The sequence below is a fragment of the Brienomyrus brachyistius genome, chromosome 23 (assembly GCF_023856365.1).
Source record: "Brienomyrus brachyistius isolate T26 chromosome 23, BBRACH_0.4, whole genome shotgun sequence".
NCBI lineage: Eukaryota > Metazoa > Chordata > Actinopteri > Osteoglossiformes > Mormyridae > Brienomyrus > Brienomyrus brachyistius.
Window position 1 is genome coordinate 2,506,245 of NC_064555.1, and position 22,127 is coordinate 2,528,371.

Below are 22,127 nucleotides of genomic sequence, written 5' to 3' on the forward strand. Positions count from 1 at the left end.
CGAAACAGGACACGGGACGTGGGAACATTTGCACGTCATGGGGATTGTAGCACGTTAGCGCTGCCTTACAGAGGAGGGGGATCTTCAGCCGGAGCGATGGTGCATTGGTTCATGCGTGACCAAACACTGGAGCCCTCTAAGACCGATGCGATTGAAATGCAGCTTTTGATGCGCCTCTCTTTTGACATGAGGCTGGGAAGAAAAATCTCTTGTTAGGTCTGCTGTTAAATTACTAAGCGGCCATTTTGGACTTTGTAAATGTTACTGTATCAAGCGAAATCTCTTTGATTCTGTCAGTCTGGGGAAAATAAATGTAACCGAGGTACGCTTTACACCAAATGGTGTAGACTGGCCAAAACAGAGTGTATAAAGTGGGTTTGAGTAAACAGTGCAAGGGCAGAGTCTTCAATCTCAATCGGTTTCTCATCCAACACGTTTTAGTGTTGAACCGTTCTCCCGGGCAGAAACAAGAAACGGAGAAAAACTAAACGGGAGATGGAAAATGCCGGAGCGGGCCGAGGATCGGTGTTTATTGGAAAAAACAGCCTGTTGTAGAATCCCTTACAGAGAGCAGCATGGCCATGGGACCACATGACGACGAGCAATGTGAGGAAGATAAGCAGTAATGTTCCGGTTCCCCTTCCTAATTCCACCAATCAGAATCCCTGGTACAGGCAGTGGGTTAAAGCCAAGCCCCTCTCAAGGTGTTTTACTAGGGCAGTGAAAAAATAATAAACTTCACAGTATTATTGGTCTCTGAGAGAGAGAAAGAGCGAGAGAGACAAAGCTAGGGTTCAGAGACTGACGCTGAAATCCATTTGTAATAATCAAGATGTGTAACAGCCAGAAAGAGTTAAAATTTAAGAATGTAAACAGAAAGATGCACTTAACGAAGAAGAAAATGAGGGGAAACGTGAAAAGCGTCTTCAGAATCCACATTAATTGTGTGTAAACAAGGAAATGTTTTAATCCCAAGCAATCTGAGAGGTCATGGCTTTGCCCCCATTCAGAAAGTCAGGCGTTTGCTGAACTTGTGTCTGTAATGGCTGAGGGAATCGCCCTCAGGATCATTCCCGGGACTTGAAACAGTTTTGGGATGGAAGCAGGAGAAGGAGATTCCAAGGGACCATGGGAACTCGAAAGAAACAGATAAATAAGAGATGAGTTGGTAGGTAGGTACAAAAGACTGATTATGAAGATCACAAGGTTAACACACATAACAAACTGGCAACAAGCCCCAGAACGAGACACAAGGGGTCTGTGTACCTGGACAGGAACATGATGGGGGATGGAAAAAAACACTACAACAGTGCAACAAAGATAAAATAAAAACTGGCAAGTAGAGATTAAACAAGAGGACAGATGGGCCAATACCACTGGTGGCTGCGGCTCACACTACAGCCACATCAACCCAAAGGAACCTCCATCTTCAGGTCCATGGTGGGTACTAGAGTCGTCGCCTCAGTCACCACATCACTAACGGTCAACTAGCCAAGATAATACCCAACACCGAGACCGAAGAACCTCATTTCACCAGGACCTAGGCCACGCGCATCTTGAGGGCAAGAACTCATGGATAAGTGACGCCTCAAAAAAATATATATCTACGTCCCTCCATTCTTAATACTGTCTTGTTGTCTGTCAAAGTCCCCCCAGGTGCACAGCCCCTAATCTTCTTCCGTGTGTGGAGGACCGGGGGGGTCGGGACAGGCAAAGTGCGGTGCCACATCACACTATTGGCCCTCCTTTTCGCGCAGGAACTGGAAGACGGAGGAGAAGTCCTTGCTGGCGTAGCCGCGGGTGCACATCACTCGGTACATCTCATGAGCCAGTGAGCCCAGCGGGATGGCGGTCTTGGTGTCCGTCGCAGAGTCTTGGGCCAAGCCCAGGTCCTGTAGAAACAGATTTTTATTTAGCGGACGCTATATCTAAAATGACCTACATTTGGGAAAGTAGGAGCAAGTATAGGTTAAGAATCTTGCTCAAGACCCAGTGGTAAAGCTATAGTGCTGACCATGGGATCTGAACCAACAACCTTCCCATTACAGGCACAGCATCCTAACTTGCTGGACCACACAATCCAAAACAAAACAGCTTTCGCTCATGCCTGAATCCAGGTCACCTGACGACAACACAAACACTCATGGGAAGCCAGGGTTGAAGTCTAGGAGCAGAGACCCCGTGTTTGTGACACAATGGAGAAAGGCATTATAGGCAGAGAAGCAGCCGGCCCACCTTCGTCATCAACGTGGTGCTGTAGCCCCCTTGGTAGTTGTTCGCTGAGGGGACGCCCTCCATCACGCCAGGGACTGGGTTGTAAGCATCACTGGACCAGCAGCGTCCAGAGCTCATGTTGAGGATCTGGGCCAGCAGCTTGGGGTCAAGCCCTAGCCTGTCGGGGTCAGAGGTCAAAGCAAGAGGGGGTAGATAGTGAGGTCAGCGTTGACCTGAAAGGGAACCTCTGGCAGACCATTCCTATCATTCTTGCTCTAATGGCTGTCCTGCCAGATAATTCAGTATTGATATTTAACCGGGATGCCGTTCATCACAGGCTGGTGCAGACCATGGAAGTGCTTAACGAGGCGACAGGCCTAATAAACCTCCCCCGGCACCCCCCGGCGGGATGTGGAACGGGCCGGGACCGCCGCTACCAGTCGCGGGTCAGCACAGGGCCCCCGACGATGGCTTTGCCGCGGATGGGATGGGCGAGCCGACGGCAGCACTGCGGACTCGGCACCGCGGTGGCGGGTGGGTGGGCGCTGGCTGTCTCCCACTTTAATGTCAGCATAAAGAAAACCACATCAAGCGGCGGCGGGCAGAAGCTGGCGCTCGTCCCCCGGCCTGTAAAGTATATTTTGTGCTCAATATGACTGTTAAATCATGATTAGTGTTTAAGGCCGGCGAGCCAGCCAGCCTGCACCTGGCTCTCATTCTTGTATTGTCGGCCCGCTTTTATTAGCTGTCTGTGCAGTAATTAAGAAACTGAGACGCACTTCTGGGACAGTCCTCCACCCCCAACCCCTCACAACCACCACCTCACGAGCCCTTTATTTTACAGGTTGTTTTGGAAATTTGGGATAACTACATTTCTTAAAAGTCGCTGTCGCGATGGCTTTTGCGGGTTTCACGCCTTCTCACAAACCTCGAGCGTAGAGAGAAAGGCCTGGCCTGCCCCCCCCCCCTTATCCACCCCCCCTCCCAGGGAGGGATGCCGGGTGACATATGCTTAACATCCTCTCCCGTCCGTCGTCCGCGGTTCTGGGTCAGCTGTTGAAAAGGTTACTGCCTCTGATACAATCAAGCCGGTCCGAAAAAGAGGAGCCGTTTGTCACGTAGCCGCACGGCCAACATGCGCCGCCGTTCGCAGTATAACAATAAATCATGCCGCCTTATTAACCTGCCGCTCGCAGTTCCGGGTGTGCCGGAGATTTCACGCTCTAACCAGATCGGACACGGGCTGCCCGGTGCCACGCCTTAGGCGCCTATAATGATCAAATGAATGTCGCCGTGAAATAAGCACGCAGCACAACACAGGAAACGCAAGGTTGAGTTCACTGTGCGCCGGGCAATCAGCTACTTATTAGGAAAAAGTTAATTAAAATTTAAAAAAAAAGTAATGATTAACTTCTAACGGGAGAAGTGACTTTATGAAAAGGCTGCTTCTCTTTTACACGTGCGCGGCGTTTATAGTTACATAAATGAGCTTACGAGCCGGTTTATCGCCCGCTTCGCGTCCTTTACTGGAACACGTGCAGACAAGGCGTGCGAAGATGAAGGAGGTGCAAGGGATTATGGGCCATAGTCCTCCAAGGAGACGAGCACGGGCAGACCTACTTTAAATCCATCTTCACTGTGGCACCTCCGCCCACCGTCACGTGCGTTACTAAAAAAAAAAAAAGGTCTTTTGCATTTCATCTTGGATTTTTTTTCCTCAGTGTGGCATAAATAACTGACAGTCAGACTGTACGCAGTATGGAGAGAGGTCTCTCTCGCGGGCACCGGCCCGGGTCCGGGTAATGGGCTAGGAAGGGAAGAGAGGATATAATTGTCATTCAGAGCCAGCACTCGTGAAACGGCACGCTTCACTGGAGAGGACCCGGCCTCCGTTTGAAATCAACAAATTAATCGGAGACAGGTATTTGAAAGGCCAGGTTTAATGCGGGAGGCAGCCACCGGCCTCTCAAGCATGATAAAGCGCTACTGCTGTTTCCCTGTAAATTGGCTGCGAGCACGCACACGCCCCCCCCCCGTGCCGTGGTTAGCGGGATATATTGCCGGCCCTATCAAAAGCATGACAGCCTTTGTCAATCCCTCGTAATAACTCGCCAGGGGGAATCGCACCGTCGGCTTCTGAAATAACAGTAAAAAAAAAAACAAAAAAAACAAAATGAGAATTTGTGGGAGACGGAGCAGTGCGCCACCCTGCCCACTAACGGACACTCTTCCCACAGTATCGTTATGATAATTACTATCAAAGACAGGGCTACTGACTATCAATTTAAAAACTGTCTGTCTTTTTTTCCTTTCCCATATGTCTTGGCAGGAGCAGTCAAACTAAAGGGTCTTAGAGGGGTCAATGTTAACATCGTACCCTCTGGGATCAGTGCCACCAACCACAGGCTGGCTACAGGAGGCTTTTAACCACTTTCAGTTCGTCCCAGGTAGCCTGAAATGGGGTCTCAATCTACAAACCACATGTCGTCTTTACCCTCCAACCCATCGCTGGGCGCACACGACATTGACACCCCGACAACTCCAATTCATCTCGGCATGTTTTTGGAGTGTGCGGGAAAACGTTGGAACCGGGAGGAAATCCCACGACAACCCGGGGGAGAACATGCAAACTCCACACACATGGAGCCATGACTGAGACTCGAACCCCGGTCACAGAGATGTGAGCCAGTGTTAGTCACTGCGCCACCACAGCACCCGCTAATGCACAATCTTCATGTTTCAGTAAAATCTGTATCCCTTCCTATTTCCCCGATAGTGAAAAGGTCTCAGTGAATTTCAAAAATAAAATAAAACAAACAATCATTAAGTGCGTATAATTCTGTTGTGTTAGGAACATACATACACTAAGGGGGTCTGTCAAATTAACGATATTGTAAGAGTCACAATGGCAAATAAAACTCTGGGCTACAGAGGTTAGGGGCTCTATGGATGTTATATCGGCAGGAAAGGCAAGGGGAATTCTGGACAATTCCAGTGACCCCCACAGGACCAGTGCTGTAATACCGGATGGAGCGGGAGGAGTGGAAGGACATGACTGCATCCAGGGAAATCGAGACGTCAGCGAGGAGTCACACGGAATGACACAAGGCAGAAGCCAAGACTCTCACCCACCTGGGGTGGCGGTCTGGATAGGAAATGCTAAGGTGTCATTGCCAAGACGGACAATGGCCATCACTCACAGGCACAAGGGAGTCGTGCTTTGGGGAGCAGCAAACGCTTCTGGGAATTGCAGTTCAGTGAAGGGTGGGGGGGCGGGGCTCAAATCGCTCTGTGCCCGACGGCCCAATTGTCCAGCGGTGATGAAGTGATGCTTCATAGCCGGCGACTCTGGCCATAAAGCAGGACCGTCGGGGGAGCTCCGCAGCCCGACCGCGGTTCATCGCCACCCAACACGGGTCATCACGTGCCCCCTCCTGAGCAGAACACCCCCTGTCTGGCTCCATCCATATCACTCCTGCACAACTGTCTCCAAGCAACACACATTCCATCAAGCAGCACCAAAGTGTCCACAAACCCACAGTGCCGCACCCAGGAGCAAACGCCGGTTCTGAACACCGACACCGGGCTTCCTGCGGCTCCCCTCCAGGTCTCCCGGGTTCCACAAACCAAACGTAAAAACCTGGGCGACCCGCTTTTGGCTCTCCCACGGAAATCCACGATGGGACACGTACGCGGGTAAAGTATGAATCTATCGCGCCGTCTGCTAATGCTACCATATTTCACCGCGACTCACCACGGGGATTTATGTTGGCCACTGCCAATTTTCTCCCCGCTGCTCGAGGACCAATAAATCAGGGAGGTCTGCCGACTGAGCACAGCTCCATCACACAGGGCCCGGCCTGGGAGAGCACTGCGCTGACCCGCGGGACCAAGTCCATGACCGGTAGGACATGGGTTCCAATGTGAGATAACTCAATGCCCATGTTATTTCCCAAATAAACTGGCAGCAGGAAAAAATCCTGTTAAATGACAAAATGAAATGATGCTTTATTTGCCATTTGCAGAAGCACAGGCACATTGGAATGATTTCATTTACACGTTTCATTTTGCCCTCCTTTGTGACACACACACACACACACACACACACACACACACACACACACACATGTGTGAGAGCAAAGAAAAGGATCTGAGTGCAAGTCAGGCCATTTTGCTGCTGCTTCTGACACATATCTTGGACCTAATGGACAACGGATTATTCTGCCAGTAAAGGGATTCAAACCAGTGACCTTCTGGTCACAAGTATAGAGGCATAACCCGCTGAGTCACACTGCCTGGAAAGCACTGCTGGACATAACAAAAGTTCCTAATAGGAAGCCTTGGGGCAAATCACTAGGGACACACATAACAGCGTGGACCAGCAACAAACAACCTGACAGCCTGGAAACGGCGAACACCGTGACTGAGTGGGACAGCGGCAGCCGCATCCCAGAACAGGTTGCTGGTTTTCTTCCCATGTTGCGTGACGGAGTACAGAATAAGGTTGTCCTTTCAATCATGTGAAGGGACTGTGTCCTTACATTACCGCATAACTTTTCACAGGTTAATGCCGAAACACTTTTCTCCTAAACTCAAATAGCAGTTTTTAGCAAACAAACAAAAAATAAAATGCACAGGAAGTGTCTAAAGTTGAATAATTGTCTTATGCCTTGAGGTTCAGAATGTATTCTGGGTGCCATTTTGAAAAGCCTTCTCTTTGAAAAGCGGAGTACGGCCACGGCAACATGACAGGGACCTGCTTCTTTGTGTCCCCGGGGTTGCATGGTTACCGGTGTCCTAGGGAGATGCCGGTCGCCTCGGGTTACACCCCCTACGTACCAGAGCGGCTGGCGGTTCGGCTGCAGGATCAATTTCAGCATGCAAATGATATCGACGGAACAGTTGGGACAGCCCGCCCCCTCGTCCGTCTCAATCCCGGCGCGACAGCTCTGAAAGAGGGGCGGGCTGACCTCTGCGGTCTTGCTGGGTTTGGGCCGAGCCGAGATTCTGTACGCAATTAGCACGTAGCACTTGGGTTATCCGACACCCCGAGGATAAGGTGCTTTTCGGGCAGAGGCCTGCCTTACCGGATTCCCAGGTTCATGGTCTCTGCAGTTCCGATCATTCCTATCGCCAGAAGCATGTTGTTACAAATTTTGACTGCCTGGAACAGAAAGACAGAACAGACAAAGGAAAAGAGAACAAGTCATTCTGAACATCCCGACACCCACACCCACACCCACACCCACACACACACACACACACACACACACACATTGCCAAGAACTTTTGCATCCGCATGGGGGAGCAGGAGGAGGCGGTGAGATGCACTGGTAAACAGCGTAGGGTTAAGATAAAACAGAAATCGGTGATGAACTTCTGAACTCCGGGGGAGTTTGTTTAAACCCATTGGCTTTGGGTAAAAGCCAATTAAATAGACGGAGTGACCGGCCAGCTCGTGTACCTGGCCAGTGCCGACTGGGCCGCAGTACAGCACGTTAGCCCCCATGCAGCCCAGAAGCTCCTTGACGGCGGTAAACTCCTCCTCTGGTCCCCCCACCATGAAGGTCAGTTTGGCCAAGCTTGCCGCTCCCACACCTGGGCGACAAACACACAAACACCTGAGATTTGGGTGCTGGGCAGCTTAGTGGTCTCAGAGTCCAGGGGCAGGTAGGTGGGCTCTTCAGACTGCTAGCCTGCTTTTAGCTGCCGGTAGCGGACACTCCTGGACCTCGAAGGGGAACCCCACAAACATAGATTTGGTGAGATGTAACAGGAGGGGCAAGCATCCAAACATCATTCGCCAAAGTCCGGCCATGTGGAACTACTCTGCTGCAGCTTAAATGCCTCTTCAAAGGCGTGCTGGCTAAAACAATTACTGAAAAATACATACAATTCCACAGACATTTAAAAAGATCCAACCAAAGATTCGTTAATGTGTAGTTGAGAAAGCAGATCATTTAAGAGAGAATAACATCAAACAGGTGGTGATATGGTGATGGGTTACAGGAGGGCAGACTGAACGTATATGTAGGTAAGTATGTATATGTATGAGGTGTGTAACACGGAGAGCTTCCTTGCGGCGTGTCAGGCGGCATGTAGCCGCTTGTAAGCGCTTAATTCCTTACCGTCTGTGCGCCTCTGTCTGTTTAGCCTGGTCAATGTAATCCCTAGTAAATCACTTAATTTGCTCAGAAGTTAAACGGTCAGAGAGCAGCGGCATGAGGAGGGGGCGGAGCTGGGGGGTGGGGGTGGGGGGCTTTAAAGTGAAGAGGGGATAGCTGATGGTCCTAATCACCCTCCACACGACCCCCCCGGGATCGCCGGCTCCATTGTTCCGCAGACACCCTTGGACAGGCCAACAGCTGGGCCTGGGACCTGCACCCCTGTGGATCCACCTCCCCCCCTTCCCAGCCCCCCGGGAGAGGGGCGGCAGGCAGGAAGGGTAATTAACTTTACACTTTATCATGTTCAATTAGCTGGCCTCTGGGAGGCGGGGCAGGGTGTGCACCATCATCTCAGGAGCATGCCGTGTCCTCCCTGTCGCCTGGGCAGTGGACACCCCCCCCCGTCAGCTGCTGTTCTTGGCGGGGGGGTTACTGGCTGACACAGATAGATGGCCGGGAGGCCGGCCCGGCCCGAACACAGCGGGTGTCAAAGCAAAACAAGGCGGAACACGTTCTTTAAATCTCATCTGCTACGGCCGGCCCCCTCCATGCATCAGCGAACCCCCCGAGAGCATCGGGGGAGGACACGGACAGGACCGTCCTAACGTGGGACCGCCTTGAAACGCCACCCCCGGGAAAAGCCCTTTCAGGCCAAGGCGCGTTTAGAAATGGAAGTGAGGTAAAAACCCCGGAGCCTGAACCAGATACAGCTGAACCGGCCTAAATTCATAATACATCACTATGTCATTTAGCCCGAATAAACACAACCACTATCAGCATGGTTACACACAGCCATACCCTAGTAATCTGCCATTAACGGGGACCGCGCTGGTTCTGGAGGTGCGACCCAAAAATCACGGCATGCCAGTCCGTGGTTCCAGTGGCACCGCTGACCGTCATCAATCCGTCACTGCACCGCTTCGATCGTTTTGATGTGATTATGAATCGCGGAAAACTGCGGCCCCCATGATGAATAATACTCCAATTACGATGATTACAGTGTCAGCAGCACTCCGCAACCCCAGATAAATTCTACGGGGGGGGCTATTTTTATTGTAATTTTAATTGTAATTATGGAATCTCGGAATTATGGATTTTCATATTCCACCAAAGCGGACCACACATGCAAAACGTATGCGAGCAAAAAAGGAGGCTTGAAAATTCAGTTTCGGAATAAATGGGTTTTCAGCGCTAAACAGAAGCTTCTTCGGGAAAAAAACGAGCATCTGATGAAAGGGCTGGATGATTGTGAAGAGCAAATAATGTGGGTGTTAGTAATTAAACAGGGATTAGGAGATGCGGGAGGAGCAGCTGAAACCTGAAGACGGGGGTCTGGGCGGGGAGGTGGTCCGATAGCGTCCCCGTGCTTGGACGGTCCGGTCCGGCAGCTGCGGCGAAGCCTCATTATTTACCCATAATGACCTGCACGCACAGCCGTCGTCGGTGCATCACGGCAACTGACAGCAGCTCGGCTAATTAGTGCTGCCAGAATTCAAATGAGGCTCGATGCACAAGGGGGGGGGGGGGGGGGGGGGGGGGAGGGCCTAGTAAGAGGGTGGAGAGAGCAGGTAGAACTTAGGGGGATGGAGGAGTTGGAGAGAGGGATTCTGGGAATGGCGAGATGGCAGAAAGTGGGAAGCAGGCGAGGGTCACCCCAGACGAGAAAAAGCAGTGAAAGGGGCTGCAGCCCGGGATGCCCCTCGCCGCATCACAGCACGCCCTGCTCGGCGACCCAGCCACAGACGCTGGCCGACTGGGTGAAGTGGTCGCCCATAATTAGCGATTAGCATCTTGGGACAGAGCCCCGCGATCAGGATGCCCCTCTTATGATAGATTGCCACTTCTCAGGCAGCACCACAGCCGATTAGCATAGGCGCGCTCGCGGGGGCCGGCCGCGCGCTCCGGCACTGACAGATAGGGCGAGAATCCTAATAAGCTGGGGGGGGGCCAGGGGGCGGGCGCTATCCATCCACGCGCCAGACATTTCTGGTTCATTAACGCCATGCTGTGGAACAACAGCCTCCAGAGAAGCATGGGGAGTGAGTGGGGGGGGCAACGGAGGCACCCGGAATGATGCCCCCGCGCCCATCAAACTGACACACATGCCAGAGTGGCCAAATCACTCATGGGCTGAGGCGGAGCCCGGGTCAACCAGCACTAAGAAAGCCACTTAAAATTAGCTACGTCTAATGCAAGCTGCTGTACGCATTTACAAATATTACGGCCGGTGAAAGAGGTGCAACGCCGTTTTTCATGCGCTTTAATGAAGTTCCCTCGGTATAAATACATGCCCCGCTGCCCTATTAGGTGTGACGAATCAGGTAAGGAAACGGGGCCAGAGCCGGCGCTTCCGAAAAAAGTGTGGGTCCCTCCCTTTCACGGCGGGCGACAAAATGGAGGCAGGTCGCTATTGTCTGAAGTACGAGTTACGGGACAGGCGTGCCACCCCAGGCACTGCCACCCCGATCCCGGCGGGATTGCCAGCCGAAAACTCTTCTCCTATCGCTCCGAAGCATGGAAGCGGCTACAGGGGGAGACAGGAGGCCTGCCGGCGTCGGGGAAGCACACTGCGAAAACACGGTAAACTGGCTCGCGAGTTAATTACAGCCTGCCCTGCTTCACGGGCCGACGGAAACCAGCGTTTCTCGTAATTTCTCCACTGCAGCTGTGGATCTCAGTCCCCCCCCCCCCCCCCACAAAACAAATACAAAAAATAAAGAGCAAATGCTCCCTCATCGTTCCCCAAAGGTGAAGTGGAGAAGCGAGCAAATGAAAGGCTGGGGTGCTGAGTGGCGACGTGCTAACAGATTAGCGTGTTAGCGTCTGACAGAGGAGGGGCAGGCCTGGGCTCCGTTCGAATCATCAGTTGTCGTTTCAGCGGGAAAAAAAATTACAAGCGACTTCTAAGCAGAAGGAGCTTCTGTATTGGCAGGGGACAGAATTAAAGGAAGTTTGTGAATAGAAGGCAACACATTTGCCGTTTTCCCCCCTGCTTTTTCAGGCTTGTCGGAACCTGCCGGAAACCCCAACTGGGCTGTTCTTTACACCTCAGCACTTGATTTTAGCCCCTGTCTGGCTGGGCCATTACCCCCACCTATAACCCCCCCCCCCCCCCCCAAACTTATATTCGGATATCTTATAAAAACGACCGAAATGCACACACCAGCCTTTCCTGCTAACTCCCCAATCCCACAGCGCTGTGTGAAACTCCAAATCCTGGCCACAAGCCACCGACAGTCTCCCAAGGGCTCCATGGGACATTTTTGGTCATAAACATTTACAAGAAAAATACTTCCATACATTTTAATATGAGATATTAATGAAGCAATGTATTCACATTCAGTGAGGGGTCATAAATTAACCTGAAAACAGCATTCAAAAATAAACACAAAATGCTAATTAATTTTTGTACTTTAGACAATCAAACACTTATATGTGTTTTATCTTATTATAACACGAAATGCATAGGGAATCTTGCACACAAATGACATTTAATTCTGTCCATCTGTGCGGAATTCAAAGAGAATTCCCAGGAACGACAGTGTCTCAGAATTCTGTCGCAGTGTGACAAATTCACACGGGTTCAGCCCAAAAGGAACCCTGTTCTCCGGGCTGGCATGGCTCGGTGTACTGAAAACGCGGACCATGGTGAAGTTTTACTGCTTTACCAAGCATCCTCAAATGTGGTCCGGCGTTATAATTAAGTTGAAGGGGAGATTTTTTTTCTCAAACAAATTAAAAACCCAAACAAGCTTAATAAATTTTCTACGGATAGAATAACCTTAACCGAAACACATGCAATAAAAAACAAAAAACAGGCCTCGCTACGATATGTTTGCCAAAGTTACTAATGCTCCCCTTCATGTTGGAAAACAGGCTCTTTATCTCCGTGCCCAAGTTAATGAGCACTCTGCCGTCGCTCTGCGTCGGTCCCTGATCCCACACGCACGCCATGGGAACGGCACGGTGCTGAAGCCTGCGGGTGCTGAAGTGGGCCATCAGCTTCGGGTCGTAGCTATCGCTAAGCGTCCCATTTGGTTTGGTGGATGCCCTTCATTCGGGTTTAGGTTCAAGTAGGCAAAATCACTAGTACGTTTTCCAGTGCAAAAATCGCCATCATCCAATGCGATTATTTTACGCACTTTGGAAAGACATCTACCAAATAAATGTAAACCTAAAATGGTTGACTACTTTCGCCTTCCACTGGAGAACCTTCCTGTACAGTTCATTCTTGATTTTTACCATCAGGGAAATGCTTACAGCTAGTCTAACTTCCAAGGCCCCCCAAGTCAGCGAGAACTTAGCTGGGGGAGAACAATCTGGAAACTGATCAATACTCCTGGCGGAGAGCAGCTATGTGAGCATCGCTGGGTTAATCTGTCCTGTGTGCTGGTGAGCAGGCCAGTAATGGCCGGTTATTAACGCCGATGATGTACTGGCCGCCCACGGACACCGAACGGCCCAGTTAATGCTATCATCAGCAGTTCACGACCCGCTCCACGGGAAGCTGACATCTGATCAATCAGGCCTGCCCCCATGCTTGGGTTGGGGGGAACTAGGGGTGACAGACACTACATACACACCCCTTGTCGAGAAATGGGGCCGCATGCAGAGGCAGGTCGATCGCACCCCCCCCCCAATGCAGTATCCCGTCGCCATAGCGCCCAGCGGCCTCACCCCAACAGCACCACGCCACGCGACAGGCCGCGATCTAACGACCCTCAACGAGCCTCTGACCAAACCGCAGCAATCACCCGCCCGGTAAAACAAAAGAGGGCGGGGCCCAGATCCGGGTTGACGGACAGCGGCCCGGCGGGGGGGCAGCCGGCGCAGCAGATGACATGCAGGGAGCCGGCGGCCGGGCCGGGGAGCGAGTCCCCCAGCTGCTGCCAGTCTGCTTCCATCTGGAGTCCAGGCCAGACGTCACCCACCCCGGGACCCCCGAGCCAGGGCCTTGTTATGCTAATTCGCCCGCTCTGTCGAGCCCCACCTCCGCTGGCTAAGCAGCTCACGCTCCCAGTGACAATCCCTCCAGACTCAATGGGCTTCCACGCACCACCTCCCTCGACCCCCCCCCCCCCCCCCAAATCAATCCCTCCCTCCCAGCGCTGTCAGGTACTGACAAGGGCACTGATGACACCGCGGGTTCCTCCCTGGAAGGCAGAGAGGCACACCAGCTGACAGGAAGTGACATCAGCACTTTCGCCAGCACACGAGGATGGAGGCAGCCGGCTAGGGACAGAAGCGCCTTAGCTTAGCCGCTAACGACAGCCAAAATCAGACCCTATTAACCAATAAAAACCAGCCTGTGACTATACAACAAGAAGGAACCAGGCTTCTGCTTAAATACCGAAAGTGACTCTGAAAGAACGGCGAGAGAGGAAAAGGTCCTCGCTTGTGTCGCGTCGAGTTGACGCTGAGGACACCGGGATTCTACAGCTCCCCCCCCCCCCCCCAACACGAGGGGCCACTACCGTGAGCGAGTGCACCTTGTGACTCTCACAAGCGTCCTTGGGTGAAGCCCACCGCAGCGAGCTTAAAAGTACAACAGCCCGTAATCGCGCAGACGACCTCGGCAGACGAGGAATGCGGTATAATTGCTGCTAATGACCCTGGAGCTTGTTAGCGCCCCTCTATTTTTACCCAGACGTGCCAACACCCCACCAGGGTGACGTCAGTTGGGGTTTGTTGTGGCCCCACGTTGCATGCGGATAACTTTTAATGCTGCAGACACTGGCTTTTTTAATGAATTATTCATAATAGGGCTGGCGGGGTCAGACCGGTCAGTGCGAGAGAAGCCACTTTTACAGCGTCTTTATTCCCGCCATGCAGCCCCAGATGAGAACAGTGCCGATGCGCTGGGCGCGTCTGCCAAACCTTGCTGACGCACTCGAGGTAGGACCCGCCGCGGAGGTCGGGGCTCGGGGAGCGGTGGCGAGCCGCCTTGTTTACGCCGACAGGCGTACAAGAGAAACCAGGACGGACGATAAAAGCCATATTAAAAGAAATTCCAAATTAAAAGCGAGGGCTCGGGTGGCCGTATGGTGGCGACGTGCTCACAGGGCTCGACGGATGGTGCCCGTAAGTGTCCCGCAGCCGGTGTGGGAAGAGGGCGCCCCTGTGAGCACAGAGTCCCAGGCAACAAGAGATGCAACACGGGCAGGCAGGTGCACGGAAATCTGCGTTCCAGGCTGCCTGCGCAGCGACGCAGCTGCCCTGCACGCTTATGCCAGCTTCACACCCGGACCTCTGTGCCATTCAGGACCAGAGGGCAGACAGGAAGGCAGCTGCTGGAGAACCACTGCTGCCCACAGAGACAAGTACCGACACAACAGGGCTAGAGCATCATTCGCTCATTAAGTACTAAAGTAAAATTATAGAAATATCCAGTTCCTTTTATATAATATTTCTTCAAAACATTGCATTGAAATGTCAGAACCTGTAAAAAAAAAATTTATTAAAACCCTTTCAAATTTGGGACCTATGAATCAGCGATTCCAAGGGCCCCTGAGTGACAGGGGGCTTTAAAAAATGTGGAACATAATTGGATTGGGGGCCCAAACTCTCTAGCAGCACTCCTGAAGCTGTTGTATCACTGTGAACTTGGGCTGATTAAAATGAAGATTAAGGTTGGCTTTGATCCCAGGAGTAAATTCTGAGGCAGCTGGATGAGCGTCAGTGGATGCAAAGCCGCAAGATCGGTGTGACCATCGGCTGAGACGCCTGCATAAGATAGTCAATAAGCGTAGTAGGCAGAAGCAATTGTAAGAGCGCCACCCAGAGGCACAGCACGGAGAAGCACACTGACATTACACAATACTTGCATACTGGAAGCGCATGGAGTGGGAGCGCTGCAGCGAGGTCAGGCCGTCGCGACGGGCTGTGCTAATCTCACCACGCAGAGCCCCCCCTGCTCTCAGGCATCCTGCCTGCAGACACACAATCACTCACAGGGCTCCTGCTGGATATTCTCCTACTTGACCAGCTGCAGATTTGGTCACAGCGCCACCTGCTGGTGGGCACACAACCTCACAAGCTTCATAATGCCGCCCCCCGCCATCTGCATTTAAGGCGGCCTCATTAAAAATCACAGCAACTCGGCTCGGGAAACGATTTAATCCCCATTCGCGAAATATCTTCTCGCCGACAGCTGGCAGGTTCAGATCTCGAATCTTCCTGCCTACATGGTAATATAATTGGGTCAGAAAGAGAGGCCATGCTAGCCGCTAAGCTAACAAGCATGGCAGTGTGAGGCCTCATCCGGGCAGGCACTGCGATTTAAGCAAGAAGGACGCGTTACAAACAGGGATCCAACACAGACGCAGGGACAATGTGCTGAAATGTGCTCCAATCGAGGGGAGAGACATTCTGCTGCAGCCCAGTTAGCGGGTTAGAAATCACAGAAACTACTCTTAATAACATTAATCGGCTAGCACCCGACATTAGCATTCAAATTCGCTCTCAAGAACCATTTGTGCCCTTCAGAATCTGTAATACCTTCCGGTATGACACTGGCACAAATACCCCTAACCCCTCGGTCTGAGACTGGCACATATACCCCTAACCCCTCGGTCTGAGACTGGCACATATACCCCTAACCCCTCGGTCTGAGACTGGCACATATACCCCTAACCCCTCGGTCTGAGACTGGCACATATACCCCTAACCCCTCGGTCTCAGACTGGCACATATACCCCTAACCCCTCGGTCTGAGACTGGCACATATACCCCTAACCCCTCGGTCTGAGACTGGCACATATACCCATAACCCCTCGGTCTGAGACTGGCACATATACCCATAACCCCTCGGTCTGAGACTGGCACAAATACCCCTAACCCCTCGGTCTGAGACTGGCACATATACCCCTAACCCCTCGGTCTGAGACTGGCACATATACCCATAACCCCTCGGTCTGAGACTGGCACATATACCCATAACCCCTCGGTCTGAGACTGGCACAAATACCCCTAACCCCTTGGTCTGAGACTGGCACATATACCCCTAACCCCTCGGTCTGAGACTGGCACATATACCCCTAACCCCTCGGTCTGAGACTGGCACATATACCCCTAACCCCCCCAAAACTTCAACCTCCAAGCCAATGGAAACATGACTCAGGTGAGAGAGACGGAGGTATGCAGACCTTTATGACCACCCCCCCCCCCCCCAAACCTCCTGACCTCACTCCCCCCCAAGTTCACTGCGCTGGTGGCCTGCTTTAATCCCGGGGGGGAGGTGGGGAGGCAGGGAGGAAGCCAGTAAATCATTCTCCATTTCGGCATCGTAAAAAGGACTTAATCCTCCCCCCACCCTCCAACTCTGTGGATGGAAGTGGGATTTGGATGCTTAGAGGGGGTGTGGCCTAAGATGGAGAGGCGGCATGCAGCTAGGACGCCAGAGTGTAAACACAGGGCCCCGTGAGCCTGGGCGTGCCTGGATACGGGGGAGGGCTTCAAGGCCATTTTACAGCCTGGTGTTGGTGGGGGGGGGGGAGACGGCAACTCTTATCTTGCCGTGCCCCCCCAGCTGTAAAAAGGAAGGGGGAGTATCGCTTTCCCTTTAATGGCCCTTTATCTACATGAAAGGCTGCCACTCCAGGAGGCTTCACTGCGGCTCTGCCTGCACGTGACGCGGGGCGTGTCCTTTCGAGCCTGGGCGACAGGGCGGGACCCTCCCTTCTGGCCTGGGCGACAGGGCGGGGTGACAGGGCAGGACCCTCCCTTCTGGCCTGGGCGACAGGGCGGGGTGACAGGGCAGGACCCTCCCTTCTGGCCTGGGCGACAGGGCGGGGTGACAGGGCAGGACCCTCCTTTCTGGCCTGGGCGACAGGGCAGGACCCTCCCTTCTGGCCTGGGCGACAGGGCGGGGTGACAGGGCAGGACCCTCCTTTCTGGCCTGGGCGACAGGGCGGGACCCTCCTTTCTGGCCTGGGCGACAGGGCGGGGCGACAGGGCGGGACCCTCCCTTCTGGCTCCAGCCTGTCAGACATCGTCCGGCTCACCGAGATTCCGTGACCAGGAAGCCCCGGACGACCCCGGATCACCCAGCGCAGCCCAAGAAATGCCCTTTATGCAACATTCCTGCTCCGCTCGGGAGGGCTGACCCACTTTCCGTACCAGGCACCCCCACCCCCACCCCCACAGCCAAGACTCACCACGTCATCTCCCAACCAACGTGTAGTATTTCATACGTCTTGCGTTTTTAAGGGTTCTGAAATATACATAATTCCTAACAAAAATGCAGCTTTTTTTTTTTTTTTTTGCACGCCTGTGAATTGATTCGCACTCATCAGGCTGCTAACGGGCTGGTTTTGCATTGATCAGTGTCGTCCTGCGAGCTTCCTGCCCGGGACACAGTCTGTCAGCAGTCCTTCCTGATAAGGAAGCCTGGGTGTCAGGACTCAGCATGGGGCAAAGCAAAAATATCTCAGCGAAAACCCAGAGGATACTAACACGTACATTCTCATATGCGCTTGTTGTAAAGTATGCTCCAAAAATAATAATGGAAAGAACACTAATGCAGGAATATACGCATAATAAGTAAATAACATGATAATGGAAAAAAAAAGCAACTTATTCAGTTAGTCACAATTGGAGCTGAGGACCAGCTGTTTCCTTGGGAGTGACAAGCAGGCATGGAAACTGCAGGCTGCCCACAGGTGAACATGCTAGCGCTGAACCCCGAGGCGCTACTCAGATCGGCAGACCGTGAAAATCCAGCCCAGTGCTCCTGTTGACCGCCGGGAATGAAGCCAATTACCCATAATGCACCTGGCGACAGTCCGTTCATAGCAGTGTATGTGTCAGTAAAAACTGTTCTGTCTGATTTCCCCCCAGCCCCCACATTGGCACGACTGTGAACTAACACACTTCTGCAGTCACCCCCCCCCCCCCGCTTACCCCCCGACACGGGTGCGTCCATAAACACTGCTCCCATCTTCTCTGCGGCAACTGCCATCTCCTTGGAAACGGATGGGTCGATGGTGCTGGAGTCGATAAGGAGGGCGCCCTTCTTCACCTTCCTGCAAAACAGAGGATGGGGGGGGGGCTGAAAAACCCAGCTCTTCAAAAAAAAAAAAAACAGAAAACATTTATCTGTAACCTACTGAGCCTGAACTCAAGCAGTCGCACTGAGCGGGTGGCCGCCATCACTCAGTCAGCATGACAAACACGTCTCTATCAAATACGTAGGAGAGAAGTTGAGTCGGGTCAAAAATGACACATTTCAGCGCTTCTCAACAGTGCTGAATTAAAAATAACCCAATAGCTTATAACAATTAATGACTGCAGGTGTCCTATTTAAGCAGCTGAACAGTAACCGGCACAAAAAAAGTGATTATTTTTTTATTGTAATACTGACTCATTATTTAATTCTAAGTAGGAATGCAAGACCTTTAAAGAATTTTCCCCTGGGATTATTATGTCCGAGATAAGATTAGTATATCTTATCTCTAAAAGTAGTTCACGCTTTGTTTATCATCATATAGATATGTAGTATTCAAATTTAACCCCAGTTATTCTTTGTAGATGTAAATTAAGGTGCTGAGCTCTGCAGGGATGACGACCGGCCACACAAATGCATCTTTTGCAACGGCGGGTGACGAGGCTTACTTAAGAACGCCATTGGCCCCCGTGTACGCGTCCACCACGTTAGGGCTGGAGGGCAGCATGGTGATGATCCGATCTGTCTTGTCGGCCACCTCCGCAGGGGAGTCCACGATCTGGGGAAGAGAGCAGTGGTGAGAATCAGGAAAGCGCGTGCTTTCGAGGTCAACATGTAATCGCAGCTCTGGGGCGGCAGCAGGTGACCGGGAGGGGCTTTTACGGGGTCCGAGGGCTTCCCGGGGGCCCCAGAAAGTGGCCCACCTGTGCTCCCAGGTCCTGCAGCTCCTTCCCAGATTCAGGGAAGGCATCTGTGGCAACGATCGGGTAGCCGTGCTTCAGCAGGTTCTTGGCCATGGGGCTGCCCATGTTTCCCAGCCCGATGAAGCCCACTGGCGTCTTGGAGGCCAAGGCCCTGGAGGAGGCTGAATGAAAAGCATACAGACAGAAAACAGAAGAGTGTTTGTGTACAGTGACCTGGATGGAATGAAAAACAAGGACACGAAGCCAAAACGCTAAAAGAAGCATTTGCATCTGTACCTGAATATACAGTCCGATAACCAAATCAAATCAAACCAAACCAAAACTGCAATAAAATCAAATTAAAAACGACACTGAACCGCTTCCCAAATATAATCATTAAGAAATCAGAAACTCAGCAACTTCTGGATCCAAAGTTATATAAAGAACCAGTTCAGAAAGGTGGCCAACACTGTCAGCACTGAACGCCAGATCACACAGCACAATGCTATTGTGTCAACAGAGGCATTCAGGTGTGACTATCCCTCCTTACTCTGCTCAGACAGCGCACTGCATGCACTGGTGTTATGCATAATAATTACACCATATTCTGCCTGCTAATGCATGGGGATATGCGTACACACGTGAAGAAAGAGGGCTGTAGTATTAGCGATAGAGAACAGACGAGCGATACTTTACTGATCCCCATGTGGAGATAATCTTTCCGCCTATCCCATCATGCTCTTGGTGAGACACACAAACACGTATTTTGGTGGGAGCAAGCCTGGGGGGGGGGGGGTCACAACACAGGGTCAGTTAGCATTCGGCACCACTGGAGCAATTGGGGAGTAAACGTGTTGCTCAAAGGCCCGACGACTACATAAGTCTGTCGGCCTTGGGATTCAAACCAGCAACCCTCCGATCACGGGCGCAGAGCCACACACCACCCCGCCGAGACGTAAAGATGCTCTTATGTTCCTGTGCCAAAAATGGTCTGATACTAATTTTAACACCAAAGAATGATTCTGAGAAGCCTTAATAAACAGCGAAAGCAATTATGCTTTTCTCCACTGTAGGCTACAGTGTATAATACCAGGAATGATCTTAGAGCACTATATACTTTTATAAGGGAAAATACCACCAAAGTATTACCTCCCAATCACATATAAACAAATATTGGAGGCAGTGTATGTGTGTTCATGTTAACAGTCTTGTTAAGAGATCACAGGGTCTTCATATACGCAAGGCTAAGTGCAATTAACAATAAAAAAGTAATTAAGCAAATCTGAAAGAAACCTGCCACATGACAGTAAAAACACGGGTGGTGGACTTTACGCAAGCCTTTCCCCCATAATGCACTGAGGGCTTTAAGTTACTGATTCATTTAAATCCTTCAAGAGTTCATTGTAGTTCCGGTACAGCTGAACTCCCTGCAGACAATAAACACCAGTCTTTACGACTGTAATGAAATGCAGCGCAATAACGGAGGATCCAAGCACGTCCTTTCATGTTCATTCGGCACACTTTCTCTTTTAAAGAATAATCTAATTGGGCGGCAACTTAATCTGGCGTGCATGTGAACACAGGCCAATAAGCAAACAGCAAAACAACACCACAGCCATGATAAACAAACACAAACCACCCAAAACGTCATATGGTGTTTTCACATGTTACAGCTATGATTCGTGACCAACTTTGCCTTTAATGAATGTGCATTTTGATGTGCAGGCTCCAATATGACAAGGGTTTTCTTCAAGAATTTAACAAGCTTTTAAAACATATTAGTAGCTTCTTTCCCCTGCTTTTGACACACGATAGATTCAAGTTTATTTGTCACATGTTATATACGTACAACATGCAGTGAAACTTAACCTTGAATAACTTCTGAGACTGTGCATTGGTTTAAATAAAAACAGACAAGAGACTAAAAAAAAGTTAAAATAAAATACAGTTCTCCATTCTGAATATCCTATAAATAACGTGTTAAATATCAGCCACTTTGAAATGTTTCTAAAAAGTCCTCCCTAAAGATACATACTTCAATTTTAGGGGAAGTATTTTAACAATGGAGAAAGTATACCGACATAAATATATTTTTATAAATGCACAAATATCAATGTATTTTATTTAGACATCTAGATATAAGATGCTAACTTAATCATCATAACTCATCAGTTTTAGATATTCCGGATCAGATTAATTAAATGAAATAGATTTAATTGGAGATTATGAGTTCGTTTCAAGGGCTGAATGGATTGTTTTGTATCGAACTACGGGCGTAAAACCTTTAGCCAACAAGCTATTAAAAATTATCAAAAAAGTGCAGAGGTAATCTGAACGCACACTACTAAACACGAATAAACCAAGGTGCATCTTCTATGAGTGTCTTCGTATAACGTCACTGAAAGTGGACGATTAGAAAGTACGTTACCCATCGCTATGTCGGCATGCTTATTGCACATTTGCAGCAAGTTCCGCGACATTCTAAATAACGCAGCCATGCTTCTCTCCCCTTGACCTTAGCGTTACCGTGACAGCCTCCAAGCCAGGAAATAAGGGCGGGGTTGCTCTTTGATTGACGTGTGGGTTTACCAATAAGAATTTGAGTTTAAACAGACTATCCAAAGAAAAACAATGTAAGGCGGGACATCCTTTACACGCTTCTAAACCTTGGATTATTTCTCGGTGGTCCCTCGTTATGTTGAAGTGAATGGCAGTATGGTATTTAAATGGTGAAGCATTTTCAGAACTTCAGGTAAATAGTCATAAATGAAAAGCAGCTGTCAAAGATGCGATTGTGCGCTTAAAAATACGAAAGCATGCTGGAGGGTTTGGACAGCAAAAAAGAAATTAAATGTGTATAATATTTAAATATAGCTCTGAAAACAAAAACAAATAAGGAAC

General features: G+C 50.8%; 1 protein-coding gene across 1 annotated transcript; it reads right to left on the reverse strand.

The window, feature by feature from the left end:
* Positions 1 to 491: 491 nt before the first annotated feature.
* Positions 492 to 21,777, reverse strand: hibadha (3-hydroxyisobutyrate dehydrogenase a). The gene is made up of 8 exons (XM_048994010.1): positions 21,655 to 21,777; positions 19,248 to 19,408; positions 18,993 to 19,102; positions 18,282 to 18,403; positions 7,679 to 7,812; positions 7,302 to 7,378; positions 2,236 to 2,392; positions 492 to 1,892 (listed from the first exon to the last, which is right to left on the reverse strand). Exons 1-8 carry the CDS (start codon positions 21,722 to 21,724, stop codon positions 1,734 to 1,736), a joined length of 990 nt encoding a protein of 329 aa, XP_048849967.1. The 5' UTR covers positions 21,725 to 21,777; the 3' UTR covers positions 492 to 1,733.
* Between the last annotated feature and the right edge of the window lie 350 nt (positions 21,778 to 22,127).

Excerpts from the sequence above, each read along its gene's own strand:
- hibadha (XM_048994010.1), bottom strand. The coding sequence starts at position 21,724 with ATGGCTGCGTTATTTAGAATGTCGCGGAACTTGCTGCAAATGTGCAAT. Across the intron at positions 19,409-21,654 it reads GCATGCCGACATAGCGATGG|CCTCCTCCAGGGCCTTGGCC; the intron begins GTAACGTACTTT and ends CTTTTCATTCAG. Across the intron at positions 7,813-18,281 it reads GGACGCACCCGTGTCGGGGG|GTGTGGGAGCGGCAAGCTTG; the intron begins GTAAGCGGGGGG and ends TTTGTCGCCCAG.